This window comes from Kogia breviceps, chromosome 6, assembly GCF_026419965.1.
Source record: "Kogia breviceps isolate mKogBre1 chromosome 6, mKogBre1 haplotype 1, whole genome shotgun sequence".
Classification (NCBI taxonomy): Eukaryota; Metazoa; Chordata; class Mammalia; order Artiodactyla; family Physeteridae; genus Kogia; species Kogia breviceps.
Window position 1 is genome coordinate 29,235,341 of NC_081315.1, and position 20,483 is coordinate 29,255,823.

Below are 20,483 nucleotides of genomic sequence, written 5' to 3' on the forward strand. Positions count from 1 at the left end.
GAGCATCAGTTACTCCCTGTGCCCTCACACAGTGACATCCATGGGAGTTACTTCTTGCTCCCAGGCTATTATGTTCCAGGTCCCAGGGTTTTCTGCTTTTTCAAGTTGTGTTTCATCATTCACAGCCTATCAGAAGTCAACTCACAGCCTCCTCTCCAATGTTCTAATTTCAGGATTCTAAGTTTCTATGGGCCTTCACTTTGTTGAACGTCCCAACCCCCAGGGTGTCCCCCAGGATGTAGGGGCCAATCTTCACCCACCCGTCGTGTTTCTGCTTCTTGACTGTTGCCATTTTTCTCCAGGAACTGAGTCTGCACATGCAAAAGCAGTTTTAAATTTAAAACAAACTCAAGAAGGAGATACAGAAATTTCTCATAAATCCTTTACCCGCCGACTCAAGCATAACTCTCCCATTTTCAATTATTAATCAATGCACCAACTCCAGAGTGGTGCGTTTGTTACTGAGAATAAACCTACACTGACACATCATAATCACTAAAGCCAATAGTTTACCCTGGTGTTGTACATTCTTTGGGTCTGGACAAATGTATAATAACATGTATCCATCACTGTAAAAAATAGTTTCATGGTCTTAAAACTCCTCTGTGCTTGCTGATTCATCCTTCCCCCCACCCCATCCCACGCCAGGCAACCATTGATCTTTTCATATTCTCCACAGTTTCACCTTTTCCAAAATGTCAGATAGTTAGAATCATATAGAAGGTAGTCTTTTCAGATTGGCTTCTTTCACTTAGTAATATGCACTTAAGGTTCCTCCATTTCTTTTCATGGCTTAACAGCTCATTTCTTCTTATAACTAAATGATATTCACTGTCTGGGTGCACCAGTTTATTTATCCATTCACCTACTAATGGAGGGAAAAGCTTGGAAGGTTGTTTCCAAGCTTTGGCAATTACGAAAATGCTGCTATAGATATCCATGTGTAGGGTTTGTGTGGACATAAATCCCCTGTGGCTAAACACCGAGGAGAATGATTGCTGGATTGTATGGTAAGAGTATGTTTAATTTTGTAAAAAAACACCAAACTGTCTTTCAAAGTGGCTGTATCATTTTGTTTTCCCACCAACAATGAATAACAGTGCCTGCTGCTCCACATCCTTGCCAGCGTTTGGTGCTGTCAGTGTTCTGGATTTTGGCCATTTTAAGAGGTATGTAGTGGTATCTCTTTGTTGTTTTAATTTGCACTTCCCTGATGACAAATGATGTGGAACATCATTCCATATGCTTATTTGTTAACTGTACTGAGGTCTCTGTTGAGATCTTTGGCCCATATTTTAATCAAGTTGTTTGCTTTCTTATTGTTGACTTTTAAGAGTTCCTTGTAGGGCTTCCCTGGTGGCGCAGTGGTTGAGAGTCCGCCTGCCGATGCAGGGGACACGGGTTCATGCCCCGGTCCGGGAAGATCCCACATGCCGCAGAGCGGCTGGGCCCGTGAGCCATGGCCGCTGAGCCTGCGCGTCCGGAGCCTGCGCTCCGCAATGGGAGAGGCCACAACAGTGAGAGGCCCGCGTACCACAAAAAAAAAAAAAAAAAAAAAAAAGAGTTCCTTGTATATTTCGGATAACAGTCCTTTATTAGATTTATGTTTTGAAAATATTTTCTTTCAGTATGTGGCTCATCTTCCCATTCTCTTGATACGGTCTTTCACAGAGCAAAAGTTATTCATTTTAATGTAGTCTAGTTTATCAATTATTTTTTTAATGAGTCATGTCTTAGGTGTTGTATCTAAAAAGTCACCATATCCAACATCGTCTAGGTTTTCTCCTATGTAACCTCCTAGGACTTTTAGTTTTGCATTTTACACTTAGGTCTATGATCCATTTTGAGTTAATTTTGTGAACTGTGTAAAGTCGGTGTTTAGATTTATTTTTCTACACATGGATGCCCAGTTAGTCCAGCACCATTTGTTGAAAAGACTATCTTTGCCCTATTATATTGCCTTTGTTCTTTTGTCAAAGACCAGTTGACTATATTTATAGAGGTCTGTTTATGGGCTCTCTATTCTGTTCCACTGATCTATTTGTCTATTCTTTCACCAATACCACACTTGAACTTGTAGCCTTACCATAAATCTTGAAGTCAGATAGCATCAGTCTTCCAATTTTGTTCTTCTTCAATATTGTGTTGGCTATTCTGGTCTTTTGCCTCTCCATATAAACTTTAGAATCATTTTGGTGGTGTCCACAAAATAACTTGCTGAGATTTTGAATGTGATTGCATTAAATCTATAGATCAAGTTAGGGAGAACTGACATCTTTACAATATTGAGACTACCTATCCATTAACATGGAATATCTATCCATTTATTTAGTTCTTTGATTTTGTTCATTGGAGTCTTTTAGTTTTCCTCATAAAGATCTTATGCATATTTTGCTATCTTTATACCTAAGTATTTCATTTTTGGAGGATACTAATGTAAATGGTAGTGTGTTTTTAATTTCAAAGTCTACTCGTTCATTGTTGGTATCTAGGAAAGCAATTAAGTTTTGTATATTAACCTTGTATCCTGCAACCTTGATATAAATGGCTTGCTAGTTCCAGAGGGTTTTTTGTCAATTCTTTCAGATTTGCTACACAAACAATCATATGATCTGCAAACAAAGATAGTTTTCTTTCTTCCCAATCTGTATGTCTCTATTTCCTTTCCTTGCTTTATTGCATGAGCAAGAACTTCCAGTATGATGTTGAAAAGAAGTGGTGAGAGAGAGTGGTGAGAGAGGATATCCTTGCCATGTACCTGATCTTAGTAGGAAAATTCTGAGTTACTCACGTTAGGTATGATATTAGCTGTAGTTTTTTTGTAGATAGTCCTTATCAAGTTGAGAAAGTTCCTCTCTATTTCCTGTTTACTGAGAGTTTTTATTAAGAATGGGTGTTGGATTTTGCCCAACTATGTTAGTGGATTCATCTATTTCTCCTTGTAGTTCTATTAGTTTTTGCCTCACATAGTTTGATGCTATGTTGTTAGGCAGATACACAATTACAATTGTTAATGTCTTCTTGCAGAAATGACCCCTTTAACATTATGTAATGCTCTTCTTCACCTTTGATAACTTTCCTTAATTTGCAATCTGCTCTGTCTGAAATTAATATAGCTGCTCCTGCTTTATCTTGATTATTGTTAGCATGGTACATTTTTCTCCATCCATTTACTTTTAACCTATATATGTCTTTATATTTAAAGTGGTTTTCTTGTAGACAGCATACCATTGGGTTGTGTTTTTTGATCCACTCTGACAATGTCTGTCTTTTAATTGGTGGATTTAGATCATTTAACGTTCAAAGTGATTACTGACACAGTTGGATTCATATCTACTATATCCGATAGGTTTTCTATTTGTTGCCCTTTTTCTTTGTTCTTATTTTTCTCTTCTACTTTTCTCTGCCTTTTGTAGTTTTAATTGAGGATTTTATGTTTCTATTTTCTCTCATTTCAAAGCATGTCTATTATACTTTTTTTTTTTTTACTTTTTTTTAATGGTTGCCCTGGAGTTCACAATATACATTTATAGCTAACCTAAATCCACTTTCAAATAACACTATCCTACTTCAGGGGTAGTGCAAATACCTTACAATAACAAAATAATCCTAATTCCTCCCTCCCATCCCTTGTATAATTGCTGTCATTCACTTCACTTATACATACATGTACATATATTAACATATATAATTATACCTAAGCTATATATGTATATTGTAATTGAGCATATTGTTAGTATTATTTTGAACATGTTATCTGTAAGATCACTTAGGAATAAGAAAAATAAATGTTTTATTTTTCCTTCTTATTTCTTCTTCAGTGCTCTTCTTTACTTTTTGTAGTCTGAGTTTCTGACCTATATTATTTCCCCTCTCTCTAAGAAATTTAACACTTTTTGCAAGGCAAATATACTGGCAACAAATTCCCTCAATTTTTGTTTGTCTGAGAAAATCCTTCATTTTTTTTTAAGTATAATTTTTAAGGGTACAGAATTCTGGGTTGGTGTTTTATTTCTCTCAACACTTTAACTATTTCATGCCATTCTTCTTACTTGCATGGTTTTGGATAAGTCAAATATAATTCTTTTTTTTTTTCCTCTCCAGAGGCCAAGTGTCTTCCCCATCTGGCTTCTTTCAGAATTTTTTTATTTATCTTTATTTTTCTATAGTTTGAAGATGATATGCCTAGGTGTAGTTTTTTGGAATTTATTCCGCTTGGTGTTCTCTGGGCTTCATGGATCTGTGGTTTGGTGTCTGACATTAATTTGGGGAAATTCTCAGTTATTATTGTTATAAATATTTCTTCTGTTTCTTTCTTCTCCCTCTGGTATTCCCATATGTTACTCCTTTTGTAGTTGCCCCACAGTCCCTGGATACTTTGTTCTGTTTTTCACTTCAGTCTTTGTTCTCTTTGTTTTTCAGTGTTCAAGGATTCTATTGATATAATTTTTAGCTCAGAGAATCTTTCCTCAGCCACCTTTCCAAGAAGCCCATCAGAGGCATTCTTCATTTCTGTTACAGTATTTTTTTTATTTTTATCATTTCTTTGGGGTTCTTTCTTGGGATTTCCATCTCTCTGCCTACCTTGCCCATCTGTTCTTGCATGCTGTCTATTTTATGCATAATTAGCATATTTAATCATAGTTATTTTAAATTCTCAGTCTGATAATTCCAACATCCCTGCCACGTCTGGTTCTGATGTTTGCTTTGTCTTTACAAATTGTGTTTTCTTAGTTTTTGTATACCTTGTAGTATACATGTAGCTAGTCATGACATATTGGGTAAAAGAAACTGCTGTAAAGAGGTCTTTAGTAATGTGGTGATAAGGTGCTGGGGGAGAGGAAGTGTTCTAATGATTAGGTCTCAATCTCTTATGGAGCCTATGTCTCTGGACTGTGAACTTCATGAATGTTTCCCAGTTTTTTTCTTCCCCCTTAGGTGGGACAGGATGGTCAGAGTGGACTGGAGTTGGGTATTTCCCTTCCACAGGTTTAATTAGGCTCTGATAATACCCAGCAGGTTAGGCTCTGGTTAATCAGTTTCCCCTGAAGGCAGGCCTTGTTAAGAAGAATGGAGTGCTCTGGCATATTTCAAAATGGTTCATTTTCTCATATTTACTGTGGAAATCTGATTGAGCTCCTGGAGGTAAATATCGCTGTATTGTAGAGGCCCCTTTATGACTGGATCCTCTGGAATTTTTAACTCTCAGAATTGTGCTCCTGCCATTTGTCAATTACAGTTCATATTTCTTACCCCAGCACTGCTTCCCACATCGGATCCTGTTCATGAGTCTCTGCTCTGGTAAGCTGTGACTTTGTATGCCTGTCTGTCCAATCTTAGGAGCAGAAGTTTGCCCTGTGTCTCCCCTCTTTTATGAATCCAAGAAGAGTTGTTGATTTTTTAGTGTGTTCAGCTTTTTTACTTGTTGTTAAGATAGTGTTGACTTCCAAGCTCCTTACATACAGAAGCAGAAACCAGAAGTCCTCATGTATTTTTTAATCAAGAAACAGACTGTAATATCCATCCTAATCAAGCAATAATAAATTCATTAAATATAATAAAAATCAGGATCTCTGAAAGTTAAGATACAAATTGGAAAACCTGTTCTTCACGTAGAATTTCAACACTAATAAGCAACATGTAATGGATATCTGTTGTTTAGTCTGCTCAGTGTCCTTTAACTGTTCTTCTGTTATAAATATGTAGTTTTCCTTTGGGGAGCTACTCCCTCCCCGCAGTGAATATAGTTTCTATGCAACTCCCAAGCAAATTTCTTTGCCCTATCAAGGCAAAGTGTTGGACACATAACTCAAGCTAAACCAACTTAGAATTTGAATTTAAAGCTCAAGAATAAAAAAATCATAAAGTGATAGCATCTTTTCTAACCCCCAGAGGCAAACAGAGATTGCCCCTTATTTTTTGCTCCTTAGATCTTTGGAGCAGCTCTGGTTCATGTTCTTTCTGAAATCTGATTCTTTAGCTATCTTTCTTTTAAATTTCCTTTTTGTTTAGCCAGAATGAGATCCTAATAAATTAACCCACATATACATCACCTTAAAAAGTAAACAGCTTGCAGCAATAAAAATATCACCTACTTGTGTTGTCTATGGGTAATTATATGTAAATTATCAATGGTTAAAATAATTCCAAACCTAAAATCAAATCAGAAATGACAGCATCACCTACATTTTTTTCTGTCCATCCATTCCTCTAGCTCTGTAAGGTTTATAATTTGTCTCGTCCTCCAAAGACCAAGTCGGTATTTAACACGATGGATTAGTCTGCAATACATGTTTATAACTGTTCTCAAATCTGGTCCATGATACAAAGCCTATAAAACAGCAATATAGACATGAACTCTTTATATATTTCTGCTATTTATATTTAATATGATTTTGCCCTATTCATTTCATCTGTCTCACCCAGTTTCTCAGATTATGCATTTTATTTATGTTTTTAAATAAATTTGGTTAAATACATGCATTATATAGTGGGTTAATCTCCCTAAAGTTCAGAGAACATCATTTTGGGTTGCTCTGTTATCACATACTCATACTTCCCGTAAAAAAGAGGTTTTGGTGATGGGTGATAGAAGCTTCCTAGGTTGGTGTACAGATTTTTATAATATGTAGTCCACTTAGCCAGAAAAAAAATAAAAGTTTTATTAAGGCATTACTCTCTAATGGATGATTCTTACCTAAGCTATCCACTCTGGGTGCTCAAATCCTGTTATTTTCTTTCTTTTGAAAATTCTATATTTATGTATTGTACCTATTTTTCACTGGATATTTTCAGATTTTACTTCTAGATTTCTAAAAAAAAAACCTCAATATTAAAGAAAGTAACCCTTTTCAGCATATGTGCAAATGTTGTTCTGTCAGTTTACCTTTAATCTGTGCCTATATTTTTCTATATGTTCATTTTATACATTATACTGTATTAAATTTTTTTAAAATTAAAGTATAAAAATTCACCTATTTCAGGTTTTTTTTTTGGTTTTGTAAACAGCCAGTTCCATTTTATTTACCAATCCAAATATTTTTACATTTTACATTTTCTAGCTCATTAATTTCTCTACTTATCTTTATTAATTCCTTTTTTTAAGGTTTATTTTCTCCTTGGCTTCTTGAATTAAAGACTAATTAACCTATTTTCATTAATTTTTTACAAATGTACTGAAGTTCATGAAATTTCTTCTGAGTCCACTTTCCTTTGATGTGCTTTGCATACCATTATACAAGTAAAAACACTAAAGCATAAAATCTTTAACTTTCCCATGGTCCTATAGTAAATTGCAGAATTGGTTCTGAATTCAAAATAGGGACACTTCAGAGCCCACACTTTTAATTATACAAGTATTCCTCTTAATTTACTTGAATTTCATATTTTAACCCATTCTGTAAATTTTTGTTTTGGTTTCTTTCCTAGTATAGTTACTATTACACTTATGATTGTTCTTGCTCTTATTTATTTTCTGTTTTGTGTGATTCTTGGAAGGTTGTTTTTATTATTTTATTTTTCTTCACCTTTTTTAAACACTATGTTTAAGCCTATATTTTTTAATTTATCAAAACTACCAATGAAATAATATTTCTTGATTTACCTAAATAAAAAAATAAATTAGCATAATTTCACTACTTTCCTTTTCTCCTTCCATCTGAATTCCATCAGAATCAGGCAGATTCTGAATGTTTGCTAATGTCTTTCAACATTTTCCAGTGTGTATTTTTAATCTGCCTTTTGTTCAATAGGCTCTTGTCATTTTGTTGTTGCTGTTCTGTTTTGTTTTAAATAATGGATTGGGCACACTTTTTTTTATGGTTTCTAATTTTTTTTAACATCTTTATTGGAGTATAATTGCTTTACAATGGTGTGTTAGTTTCTGCTTTATAACAAAGTGAATCAGTTATACATATACATATATCCCTATATCTCTTCCCTCTTGCGTCTTCCTCTCTCCCACCCTCCCTATTTCACCCCTCTAGGTGGTCACAAAGCACCAAGCTGATCTCCCTGTGCTTTGCAGCTGCTTCCCACTAGCTATCTATTTTACATTTGGTAGTGAGGTGGATGGACCTAGAGTCTGTCATACAGAGTGAAGTAAGTCACACTTTTGGAGCACTCCCCATCATGTGAATCTTAGCAGAAGGCATAACTCACTTCCTACAATTTGAAGCCACAAATCAGTTGCTCATGATCTAAGCCTCCTCTGTTGCTGGGATGCAGACATGTGACAAAGCTTCCTCTATTATCTACACCAGACTCAGGTTTTGACTCGAAACTAATAATGCTTTTAAAAGTGAAACAAACAGTGAGAAATCTATTTGTGTGGTAGAGTAATCGTGGCAGCAATATCCATTTTCCAAGAGTAGCATTGATGGAAGCAGAACAGGATTTACCATTTGCAACAGACTCTGTGCAGGATTTGATGGGAGTCCAAGGAGCTATCTAGGCTAGCCTTCATCATTCCTTCATGTTCCTGAGCTTAATTCTTCAGACCTCTGCCCAATATTCTACTCAATACCCTTCTGCTTAAATCTGCCAGTAGGTTTCTTTTGCTAATAATTAAGAATCAAGCATTGTTTTAATTGTATTCTTAGAACATGAGGCAGAAGGTCCCTGCTTGGAGTGCTGCTTAGTTGAATGACATTTGCTAAGAGAGCAGGGGCATTTGGTCAGTCACCAAACCCAATATGAGTGTTTTTCCTCAAAATTTAATAAATCCTCTTTTGTGGACACAACCTGTCTTGTGAAGAAACCCTTCTCAGATCTGAGGCATTCAGAAGGCTATCTAGGAGGTTTACATGGTTAAGAAGTTGGGTCAGAGAAAATGGCAATGGTTCATCTGTGTGGTTCTTATTATAGCATGCCTCTCTGCCAGCCTTCTGTACAGAAATATGCCTCAGTTATGATGCTATGTCATCTCAGTATGTGAAATTTTCGCCATATTTCTAAACGTTTCTCAAGACAGAATTAATCAGAAAAATGTACAAATTGATATTTACAACAGCAATATTGAAATAAAAGACAATGCAAATTACTGATTATAATTTTCCAATCCATGTTGATTTAAAGTATAAATGTATCATGCTTATCGTACATCAGGATTTAAAAATTGTTTTCCAAATATAAGTCTGCTTTTTATTTGATATGGTCATGTCTTTTTTTAAAGTAATGAATTGATTGCTTGTTGGGAGGATTCCACTACCATATGATACTTAGTGGGACTTAATTTCTTTGATTACTAGCAAGAGTAGTTTCTTTCATGTTTACTAGCCATTTATGTTTCTCCTACTGTGAAGTACTAGTTCTACCTCTTTTTGCCTAGGCCTTCATTCCTAGCAGCATTGGAAATCACCGATCTAACCCTCTTTATTATACTGTGTCTGAACTTCCTTGATCTAGCATATTCTGGTTTTCTTCATACCTCTCTAGCTATGGAATTCATTTGTGGAATCCTCATCTCTGCTTTCCCCCTTGAGCATTGGTATTTCTCACTCTTGCCTTTACATGCCTCTCTCCTTACTTTACATATGCTCTCTGGACAATGACATCAATTCCAATGGCTCTAGACAGTATCACTAATAATGATTCTCAAATCTATGGATGAGGGCAGAGTATAGAGGGCATCCTTGTTCAGGGAGCTGAATCAAAATGTGTAGAAAAGATTTCCCAGATTTCACATCCTCTCATCCCATTCTCCATCATGTTGAAAATAATTTATTCAAAAACATGTGCCAGGGAAGTTCTAGACCTTGTGGATTAGTGAACAGAAAAGACAAAATTCCTGTCTCACAATGAGTTACATTCTGATGGAAGGAACAATAATCCAATAAACAAATAAGTATGTATTAGGTGGCAGTCCACGGTATGAAGAACAGTAGTGTTTTAAATGGAATAGGGAGTGACCAGAGTGTTCTTTTTTATAGGGTAGTATGGGGTAGGCTTTTTGATAATGTAACAATGAACATAAAGACGAATGAAATAAGAGAGCCATGCAGTCACAGAAAGAGCTTTCTCAGAGACAAAATGAGAATCATTGTCAAATTGAGCCACTTTTATGGGTGGGATGGTTTTATATTCTTCTTCAGGTGTGTTAAGGTGGAAAAAGTTTAAGAACTACTGATGAAACTCAAATGTTTCCCTATGACCCAATCTTCCTTCTGAGCTTAGATTTATATATCCCACTGCTTCCCAGACATCTCAAGGATGTTCCACAGGCACTTCAAACTCTGTTGAAAACTGGACTCTGTCTCCTTTCCTTTCCTCCCACCTCTCCTACTCACTCCTCCAAAGTTCTATATTTCACAATCATCCATCAGGTTGCCCAAGACAAAAACCTAGGATCCATTCCTGACTCTTCCAGCTCCCCTATCTCCAAATCTAATCAAACCCAATGTCCTACCTACTGTGTATTTCTCCAACTTTACCCCAAGCCACCACCATCATGCACTGGATTACTGAAAAAGCATACTAGTTGTTCTTTCTCTAATTTTGCCACCTTCTTTCCCCAATTCATTGTCCAGAGCCAGTAATTTTTCTAAAATAAAAAATCTCTTCATGTCACTGACCTGCTTTAAAGTCATTCATTCCCATACACTATGTATAAAGTATAAACTCCTTAGCATGATTTTTAAGAACATTGTTTATCTGCTCCTACTTTCATCTTCCTCTACTGCCACTGTCCTCCCAACCAGCCCCCTAAATGTTCTGTATCAACTAAGGCCCTTGAGATTCCCTGGGCCTACAACTCTCTCAACCTCCCCATCTACATGACAAAACACAACTACCCTTCATCTCAATTTGTTGACACTACCCCCACACCAGACACAGTCCTTTGGGTTCAGTGGTCTTTCTAAGTTCTCTAATAATACCTAAGACTTGGTTACCTCCATTTCTATCTGGACTATTTGCTCTATGCACCAGGCAAGATATCAGATCTAGTAAATAGTAACTCTGATAACATTTTTAAAAAAGTGTTCTGGAATACATTAATATAGTTCTCCCAGTACCTGAGAGTTAATACATTTATGTAATAAAACTATTCTGTACGAGGTCACCAGTGCCACAGGTCCATGAATGGGCTTCAGAATTTTCTTATTGGGGTTTTTTTTAGATAATGAGAGGAAATCCATACTTTATCAAATTTTCAAAGGATTCTGTAATCCCCAAAAGAATAAAGACCACTGACCTATGCATGGGATATTAAAACTCAGATTTCTAGGATTTCTCCAATTTTATTTATTAAACAAATATTTATTCAAAGCCAATTTTGAACACTTTTTTATTGCAACCACCAGCCATTCAAATGTTTTAGAATTTCAGTATTTTTGACGAACAGCAAATGAACATACCAATTTAAGACTAAAATTTTTAAATTTAAATTATAAATATTCAGAGAAAAATCTTTAAGTTAAAATCTTAGAGGCATTACACTGAGGAAAATACTGTTTTTGTGTCTTTAGGATTTTTTTCTGGATCATATTAACTTATACCAAAACACATGCAAACAAACAACATAGAAATTTTAAAAGGAAAAGGATATTCTGAATGGTGGAAATAAATAATGCTGATAGTTAAAGGCAGCAATCTCTGTGGTCTCCTTACGACTGATATAATTCAATGCTGCTTCATTATTTCTAAATAAACCCAAACTAGAGCATTTCACAGGAAATGGTGGAAACTATACAGTCTCCTGAGGTACTTTAGAGCAACATTCTAACTGATACTGTCTACAGCCACAAACTCTGAAGTGCCAGCCAAACAATATGACTATGGAAGTCTCCTAGTGGAGGGATTCCCACAGTGCTGACAATTATCCACTGATTTGCTGTGCAGCCTTTAGACCAGCAAGTCTATCAGGAATTCCCCCAACAGCAACCCTGCAAAAGGCTCAGTCCTGGAACCGGACTATGCATGCATTATAGGCCTGCCACATGACCATTTCAACAGTAAGCAGAACAACATTAACCATATAAACAGAGCAGCCATGCAACATACACACCAATGGTGGAATAAAAAAAGAAAATCAACGATCATAACAAATTTCATAACCAAATCAAAGTCAACAATCTAGTTTATATTTGCTCAGACCCTTGATAAAGGCTTCCCATTCTTTTTATCTCAATTCTACCTCCACATAGAAATTCAACATTTTCCTTGCCGAGCTCTCCTTTTCACTGTCATCTTGGGCTCATTCTTGCTCTCTACGTTTTCTAGACCCATTTTGTCCCAGAGGTTATGGATGATGCTACAGTTCTCTCCAACATCAGGAAATGATAAAATTAAGTTAAATTATAATATAAGTATATTATCATATACATAATATCATGTGTATGATATATTTATTTATATATGTTTATATATATATGAATCATTAGATTTCCCTGATAAACTTCTAAAACTATATTTTGTTGAATTAATTCATCCATTCTAAAACATTTGTGGAATAGCTACCATATGCCAAGCACTATTCTAAGCCTTTGGACATGGTAGCAAACAAGACAGAAAACAATATAAACATATACAAACAAGAAAATAAAGAAGAAAAACAGCAGATAATAAGTGAATATAGTTAAAATGAGAGAGAATGCATGTATCAAAACAGTATGTGGTGCTATATAATATAAAAGTAAAGAGTATGTACTCCCAAACAGGTCACAGAAATTGTAGTGCTCATGACAGAGGTGTAAACAAAAGGTCAAAATGTAGAGGACTGGGCACAATAACGACCAAAAATAGAGAGCTCAGCTCTGCTTGATGGACCACAGAAGGTGTCTAGGTGTGAACATTTAAGGAAGATCTTAAAGAATGAGTTGGAGTTCATCAGAAAATTAGGAAGAGTATTCCAGTCTGAGAGAACAGTATAAAAACATAAGATAATAGGAAACAATCAGGAATTAAAGGATTTGGGCTTTGCTACAGCACAGGGTTATTAGTGAAGAAGTGTCCTGTGATGAGGCTGGACAGTGGGAAATGGCCAGACCAGGGAGGCCATGTGTTCTATGTTAGAGAATTCATATTTCATCTGATAAGAAACATAGGGCTATCAAAAGACTATAAAAAAATGGAATAAGGTCATCAGAGTGGAACTTCCTCAGTTGCATATGACAGATTAGATGGGAGTAGGTCTATAGGCAGGGAGACCAATTACAAGACTACTGCAGTTCTCCATGTGAGAAGTGATGAATAGGAGCTATGGTAAGAGCCCAGAGAGGAAAAGCAGCACAAGAAATGTTAAGGAAGTGGTGACCAATTGAATATGGGGGTGAGAAAGTGGAAGGAGACTAAGAAAACTCCAGGTGTATAGCTTGGAAAATGTGTGGTGGGACAGTTCACCAAAATAGGTAGTACAGGAAAGGAAGAGCTTTGTGGAGTAAGAAAATAAGTTCATTGAAGGCTCCATGGAGTTTAACTATGGACCTTGCAAATGGGCAATTAAATGCCTAAATCTAGAGCTAGAGAGATAGGTCTGGGATAGGGCCTTAGATTAGATTAGGGAGCAATCAGCTATAAAGTAGTTTAAGTTGATGATATAATATGTAGAATGAGCATGGGCTTTGGGGTCAGACAAGGGTTTGAATTCTAGCTCTGTCACTTATGAGGAGGTCAACTCTAGTCAAATGACTTAATTTCTCTGAGCATCAGTTTCACATATAAAATGTGAAGCAGAGATTTCACAGAATTACTAAAAGATTAACTATATGGAATGCTTACTTATTGTCAGAGTTTTACACGCATTATCACATTTAATCATCAGAACTACAAATGTATATGTATATAATAATGCATGTATCAATATACACATGTTTATAGGCAAATGGACTACCTTCTAACAGCAAGCCTGTATTCTCAGAGAAATTCATTCAGGGTGCCCAATGAGAGGCCATTTGGGGGGCTCCTCCTGGGTAATCCAGGAATTCAAGTGGGCACTCCTGATCTATTCTTCTATTTCTAGTTGGTTTTCCAAATTCCTTTATGAGTAGCACAACTTTAGTCTTCGAGGTGAAACATTTTTGGATTCTCTCAAAGTTTTGCCAAAATCCATCCACTCAGGTTCTTCTGCATTTGCACAGCCAAAATAGGTCCTTATGCTTTATTCTGAATGTCAGGATTGCTGTTTATAAAAGTTGCTCAGGTGGATGTGTGGATGTGTGTGTAGTTTCTTTTTAAGGTGAAGGTTTATGCACTGAAAGAGTACTCAGGAGTGTGGGAAGTGGAAAGTTGATTTAAACAGAGTAAGCAGATAGCACAGGAGAAACAAAATCAATGCAAATAGGTGGTCCCAGCCTTAGAGTAAAAGTAACCCCAGAACTGTTGGGTTAAGGATAAGCTAGGCATTTGTTCACAGTCTCCAGCTTGATACAATCTGAAACTGTCACAAGAGTATATTATACATAACATTTTCTTAAACCAAAGAATATTGACAGAGCTTTTTTAAGAAAAATCATAGGTATATTGACAAGGTGACTATTCAAAAGTCTGCTTAATTGAATCTAAATGCCCATTGATGGATGAATGGATAAAGAAGATGTGGTACACCAGTCAGAATGGCCATCATCCAAAAATCTACAAACAATAAAGGCTGGAGAGGGTGTGGTGAAACGGAACCCTCTTGCACTGTTGGTGGGAATGTAAATTGATACAGCCACTATGGAGAACAGAATGGAGGTTCCTTAAAAAACTAAAAATAGAACTACCATATGACCCAGCAATCCCACTACTGGGCATATACCCTGAGAAAACCATAATTCAAAAAGAGACATGTATCACAATGTTCAATGCAGCACTATTTACAATAGCGAGGACATGGAAACAACCTAAGTGTCCATCAACAGATGAATGGATTAAAAAAATGTGGTACAGGGGCTTCCCTGGTGGCACAGTGGTTGAGAATCTGCCTGATAATGCAGGGGACACGGGTTCGAGCCCTGGTCTGGGAAGATCCCACATGCCGTGGAACAACTGGGTCCATGAGCCACAACTATTGAGGCTACGCGTCTGAAGCCTGTGCGCCACAACAAGAGAGGCCCGCACACCACAATGAAGAGTGGCCCCCGCTTGCCACAACTAGAGAAAGCCCTCGCACAGAAATGAAGACCCAACACAGCAAAAATAATTAATTAATAAACTCCTACCCCCAACATCTTCTTAAAAAAAAAAAAAAGTGGCATATATATACAATGGAATATTACTCAGCCATAAAAAGAAATGAAATTGAGTTACTTCTAGTGAGGTGGATGGGTCTAGAGACTTTCATACAGAGTGAAGTAAGTCAGAAAAAGAAAAAAAATACTGTATGCTAACACATATATATGGAATCTAAGAAAAAAATGGTTCTGATGAACCTAGGGTCAGGACAGGAGTAAAGACGCAGACATAAAGAATGGACTTGAGGACATGGGGGAGGGGAGAAGGGGAAGCTGGGACGAAGTGAGAGAGTAGCATTGACATATATACACTACCAAATGTAAAACAGATAGCTAGTGGGAAGCAGCTGCATAGCACAGGGAGATCAGCTTGGTGCTTTGTGACCACCTAGAGGGATGGGATAGGGAGAGTGGGAGGGAAGCTCAAGAGGGAGGGAATATGGGGATACATGTATACATATAGCTGATTCACTTTGTTATACAGCAGAAACTAACACAACATTGTAAAGCAATTATACTCCAATAAAGATATAAATAAATAAATAAATAAATATCCAGGAGAATGCTTAAAAAAAGTGGTATATATATAGATATATAAAGTATATACATAAATGTTTTTATATATAAATATATATTTATATTTAAAATATATTTAGAAAATATATATAAATGTATATATCTATGCATTTATACATAGCTAACAATGTGAATATTTATATACTTAGCCAAAAAAAAAAAAAAAGAATGAAATCTTGCCATTTGTGACAACCTAGAGGATATTTGTATGGACCTAGAGGGCATTATGCTAAGTGAAATAAGTCAGACAGAGAAAGACAAATACTGCATGATTTCACATATAGTGGAATATAAAAAGGAAAACAAATGAACAAACATAACAAAACAGAAACAGAGTCATAGATACAAACAGGTTTTTGCCAGAGAAGAGGGGGTCGGAGGGAGGAGAGAAACAGGTAAAAGAGATTAAGAGGTATAAATTTCCATTTGTAAAATATATGAGTCACCAGGTATGAGATGTACAGTATGGGGAATTTACTCAGTAATTACATAATATCTTTGTATGGTGACAAATGATAACTAGACTTGTTGTGGTGATCATTTTGAAATGTATAGAAGTATCAACTCCTATGTTGTGAAATAGGAACTAACATAGTGTTGTAGGTCAATTACACCTCAAAAACAACAAACAAACTCACAGAAAAAGAGACCAGATTTGTGGTTACCAGAGGAGAGGGGGAGGCGAAGGGGAAATTGGAGGAAGGCAGTCAACAGGTACAAACTTCCAGTTATAGGATAAATGAGTACTAGGGATGTCATGTACAGCAGGACAAATATAATGAACTCAGCTGTATGTTATATATGAGAGATGTTAAGAGAGTAAATCCTGAGAGTTCTCATCACAAGGAAATTTGTTTTCTATTTCTTAATTTTGTATCTATATGAGATGATGAATGGTCATTAAACTTACTGTGGTAATCATTTTGTGATGTATGTAAGTCATATCATTAGTATACTTTAAACATCTACAGTGCTGTATATCAGTTATATCTCAATAAAACTGGAAGAATAAAAGACTTTTAAAACACATTATAATATTCAATATATGCTTTACCTTGATCATTATTCTTTGGAATCTTTTGCGTTCAAGCCACCCTCTGACAAGTGCCTGAATGACGATGACCATTCTAACTATATTTTTGGTAATTGCGAATTTTTTCCTTCCCCGGAACACTTGGCAGATTTCTATGCGTGGTCCAATTCTTTTAACTTTATTGTCAAGTTTATCACTTTTATTTAGAATAGATTTTGGGCTAAAAATAAAATATAAAACCTTCTTATTAGAGTTAATAAGTAAAATAAACTTCTAAAAAGCCTTAAATTCATTTTCATAATGAATATATTGAAATAGGAAATATATTGTAATTAGCGCATAAAATTCATAGGTATATCAACTGAACATTCCAATAGGGTTCTCCAAAGAAGGTTGAATATGCCAGAATTAATATAACATGTATATATTAACCTTCTGAAGAAAGGAAATCCAAAAGAAAGTGAATCTGTCAAAGCTTATCCACAACTATTCAAAAGAGAGATATAGTATCTAAGGAACAAAATATTTTCCTATGACAGGGCACATTAGTAAAAATAACTTTCCTGTCCCAGAAGCTATTTTAAACTAAAGATTGCTTCAAAATTATTTGGCACTGATACTCTACTTACCAAACATCATCTGAAAAGTAATTTTATTTTCCAAATGCACTCAACTGAGAGGCAGTGTAGTGTATTGTTAAGGCCATGGACTACAGAATCGCAGAAGTGAGGGATCATACTGGAAAACATGACAAGCCCTGCAACGCTGATATGGATGGCTCATCCTTGCAGTGATGATGACCATGTGAGAAAACTACAGACTTTCTACTATGAACAGACTGTCTGTAACCTTGGCAGTCTTTTGTCTGCTTTTTTCCTTTATATATCTGTTGCATTTTTTATAGGTAGTCAGTTTTTTTCAAAGTCTTCCAAAGTTCAAAGTGTAGTTTCCTTGCAATTTTTACCATACAAACATCTTTTTTTCTTTTTTCTTTTGTTGTTGTTGTTGGATTTTTTATTTTTATTTTTTTAACAAAAGACCCCAAATAGTCAAAGCAATCTCGAGAAAGAAAAACGGTGCTGGAGGAATCAGGCTCCTGGACTTCAGACTATACTACAAAGCTACAGTAATCAAGACAGTATGGTACTGGCATAAAAAGTAGCCACTACTGATCAGTGACATTTGCTCAAGCACAGAAAATTGTCCTCCATATTTACTTTTGACCTATAGTTAAAGATACAGAACCAGGATGTTATTTCTTTGTGTTTGTGTATATAAATGAAAAATGTCCTTTTTGTCTTTGCAAAAGAAAGGAAGTTAGCCTTGTATGATGTTCTTGTAACTGTAGCTCTTTTGTATCTTTGGTTGGTTCTTTCTCTTATTCTCTCTCTTGAGAAAACTTCTGTATATTAACGAGTCAAAAATATAACATGTGCTGTAGAGAAATACTCCAATAGACAAAGCTACTAGAAAAGGCAAAGAAAATATGGCAAAGTCTTCATTTTTTTTTTTTAATTAAGATTGATTTTGAATAGATTAGAAAAGAGGGAGCTCTGCCTTCTAAGAGTATTTTTGCTCCTTTAATGTAACAATTTTTATGAACAGGCCTCCATGTATGAGATAAACTGGGAATGTGGATGAAATAGAAGTGGTCACTTCTGGCTTGGCCAGAGTTTCAAGACCTACTGTGAAATCTAAAGGATCCTGAGTTGATGACTTTTTCTCAGAAGAAATAAGTCTTCTAGAAATACCTAGATGAGCCAACTTTATAGTCAAAGTTTCATGTTCTAACAATAAGGTGTAAAAAATCTTAAATGGATATGTGTGACTGACTGTAAGGTGACGTGTAATGCGTATTGTTAAATTACCAGCAGTGGTCACCACATCTCTGCTGGTCTCCTAAGTTGCCTTGAATGGCACAGAGTTCTTAGTCATGTACTGAAAAGTATATGTAGTGTGGGAGGGGGTCGGGGGAAGGGAGAAGGAGAATTGAAATTAGTTATTTTGGGTTAAAAGCTATAGTTAATATGAGTGATTAGAACTACATTAATTAAAAGGATTGTAAGGAAACACAAACATGTTTACAAAATGATGGATAGGTTTTGTCTGTTTTTTTATCAATTGTTAAAAATAAAAGAAAGGGAAATTTAAAGAATAATTTATTGAAGGCTTGATGGAAAGTGAATTATATTTACAAATAATGGGTTTGAAAAGAAGCTATGAAATATACAAAATATTGACAAAGTTAGGTCACTTTTGATAAGCAAGCTTAATATTAAAATAGAGAAATGCCTGTGAATGAATCCTCAACTATGAAATGTTGTATAGGTGGTATGCAAAAAGAAAGTAAAATTAGAATTTGATTTTCTTTCTGTTACACTGAGAAACTGACTTTTGAATAACAGTCTGATCCTAATATGACAGAGGAAAAATCGTTCACTACCTTCATTATAGTTTTCCTAGGAAACAAAAGTTCCTGTATCACAAAAATATTTCTCCTATCAGGCTTATAAATCTTTTTTTCTTCTTCTTGTGATCTACTTCTTACAAAATCAGGTATTCCTAATATTTAATGTTACTTGTAGCTATGTTACTTTTTTTTACTCCAAAGGCACCTATAACTTTTACTGATACTGAGCCTCCTGTGAAAATTCTTTCCAATTCAAATTCAAGCCCCAAACTTAAAAACAAACTGTTGTGATGTCTTTTTAACCTATCTTTTGGGTGTCCCAAATGGCTGCAAGACCATACCAAAGATTTTTTTCCTTCACTGTATAAGAGGAGGAATGCTAGAAATGGCAAGGTATGTGTGGCATAGTTGTTACATAAATGAGTCAAAAATGGCCCTTGTATATTGGCCCCTATGTTGTTTACTTCTTATGTTAGGCAAGGATTAGCTCAAAAGCCTGCTGACTCCAAACTCAATATTCTTAAACATCCAACTGTTTTAAATATGGCCAAACAAGCATATTTTTTAGCCATTTAGAGCCTGCCTGTTTTGCATGTCCCATGAAACTATAACCAACATCTACTAGCCATAGATAAGACAAACCTTGAGGCCATAAAAGACTGTAAGCCACTGCTGCCCACTGGAGCTCTCTGACCCAGAGACACCCCCATCTTGCTGTGAGTGATATCACATAGACATGTAAGCCCCCCTCTGACTCTCCCATTCCCCCAGGAGTTCCCTTACCCTCTTCCCCTTCTGGGTGATGTCATGGTCTCTAAAAGGTCTTCTGCTGTGAGGGACTTCCCCTCTCACGCAAGGCTGTCCATATGAGGCCCAGATAAAGCTTGTTATGTGCCATTGCCACTTCATGGCCATGCCTTTTCCTTGATTATCCCCATGATCTTTGAACTCAGTACAATGATCCATAGTTTTACTTAATTCAGCACTACTATTGAATATATTGAAATAGTCAATACATTGAAAGCTGTCCTATTTATCCAAGTCCAAACCATGAAAAGAAATCAAAGAAAAGTCTCCTCCTTAAGTTAAATATATAACAACTAAAATATTATTAATATAAATGTATTAGGAACTCACTGTGGTAAACTGATTGCACTGATGGCCAATTAATGCTTCCTTATGTTCCTATCTTTGCAATGTGATTTTATAGCCCCACCCATCAAGAGGTAGAATCAAGTTACCTACCTATGAATCTAGGCTATGATCAAGGTATCAGATCAGATAGTTTTCAGTGAGAGAAGGAATCACTAAACAA

The 20,483-nt window shown here is 35.8% G+C and overlaps 1 protein-coding gene across 1 annotated transcript in view; it reads right to left on the reverse strand.

Annotated features, from left to right (window-relative positions):
* IQCM (IQ motif containing M) overlaps positions 1 to 20,483 on the reverse strand; it is a 363,785-nt gene that overhangs the window by 217,096 nt on the left and 126,206 nt on the right. The window contains exons 11-12 of the mRNA XM_059066097.2: positions 16,780 to 16,978; positions 6,187 to 6,331 (exon numbers count right to left, since the gene is read on the reverse strand). Coding sequence (XP_058922080.1) covers positions 6,187 to 6,331; positions 16,780 to 16,978 — 344 coding nt within the window. The remainder of the gene's footprint in view (positions 1 to 6,186; positions 6,332 to 16,779; positions 16,979 to 20,483) is intronic.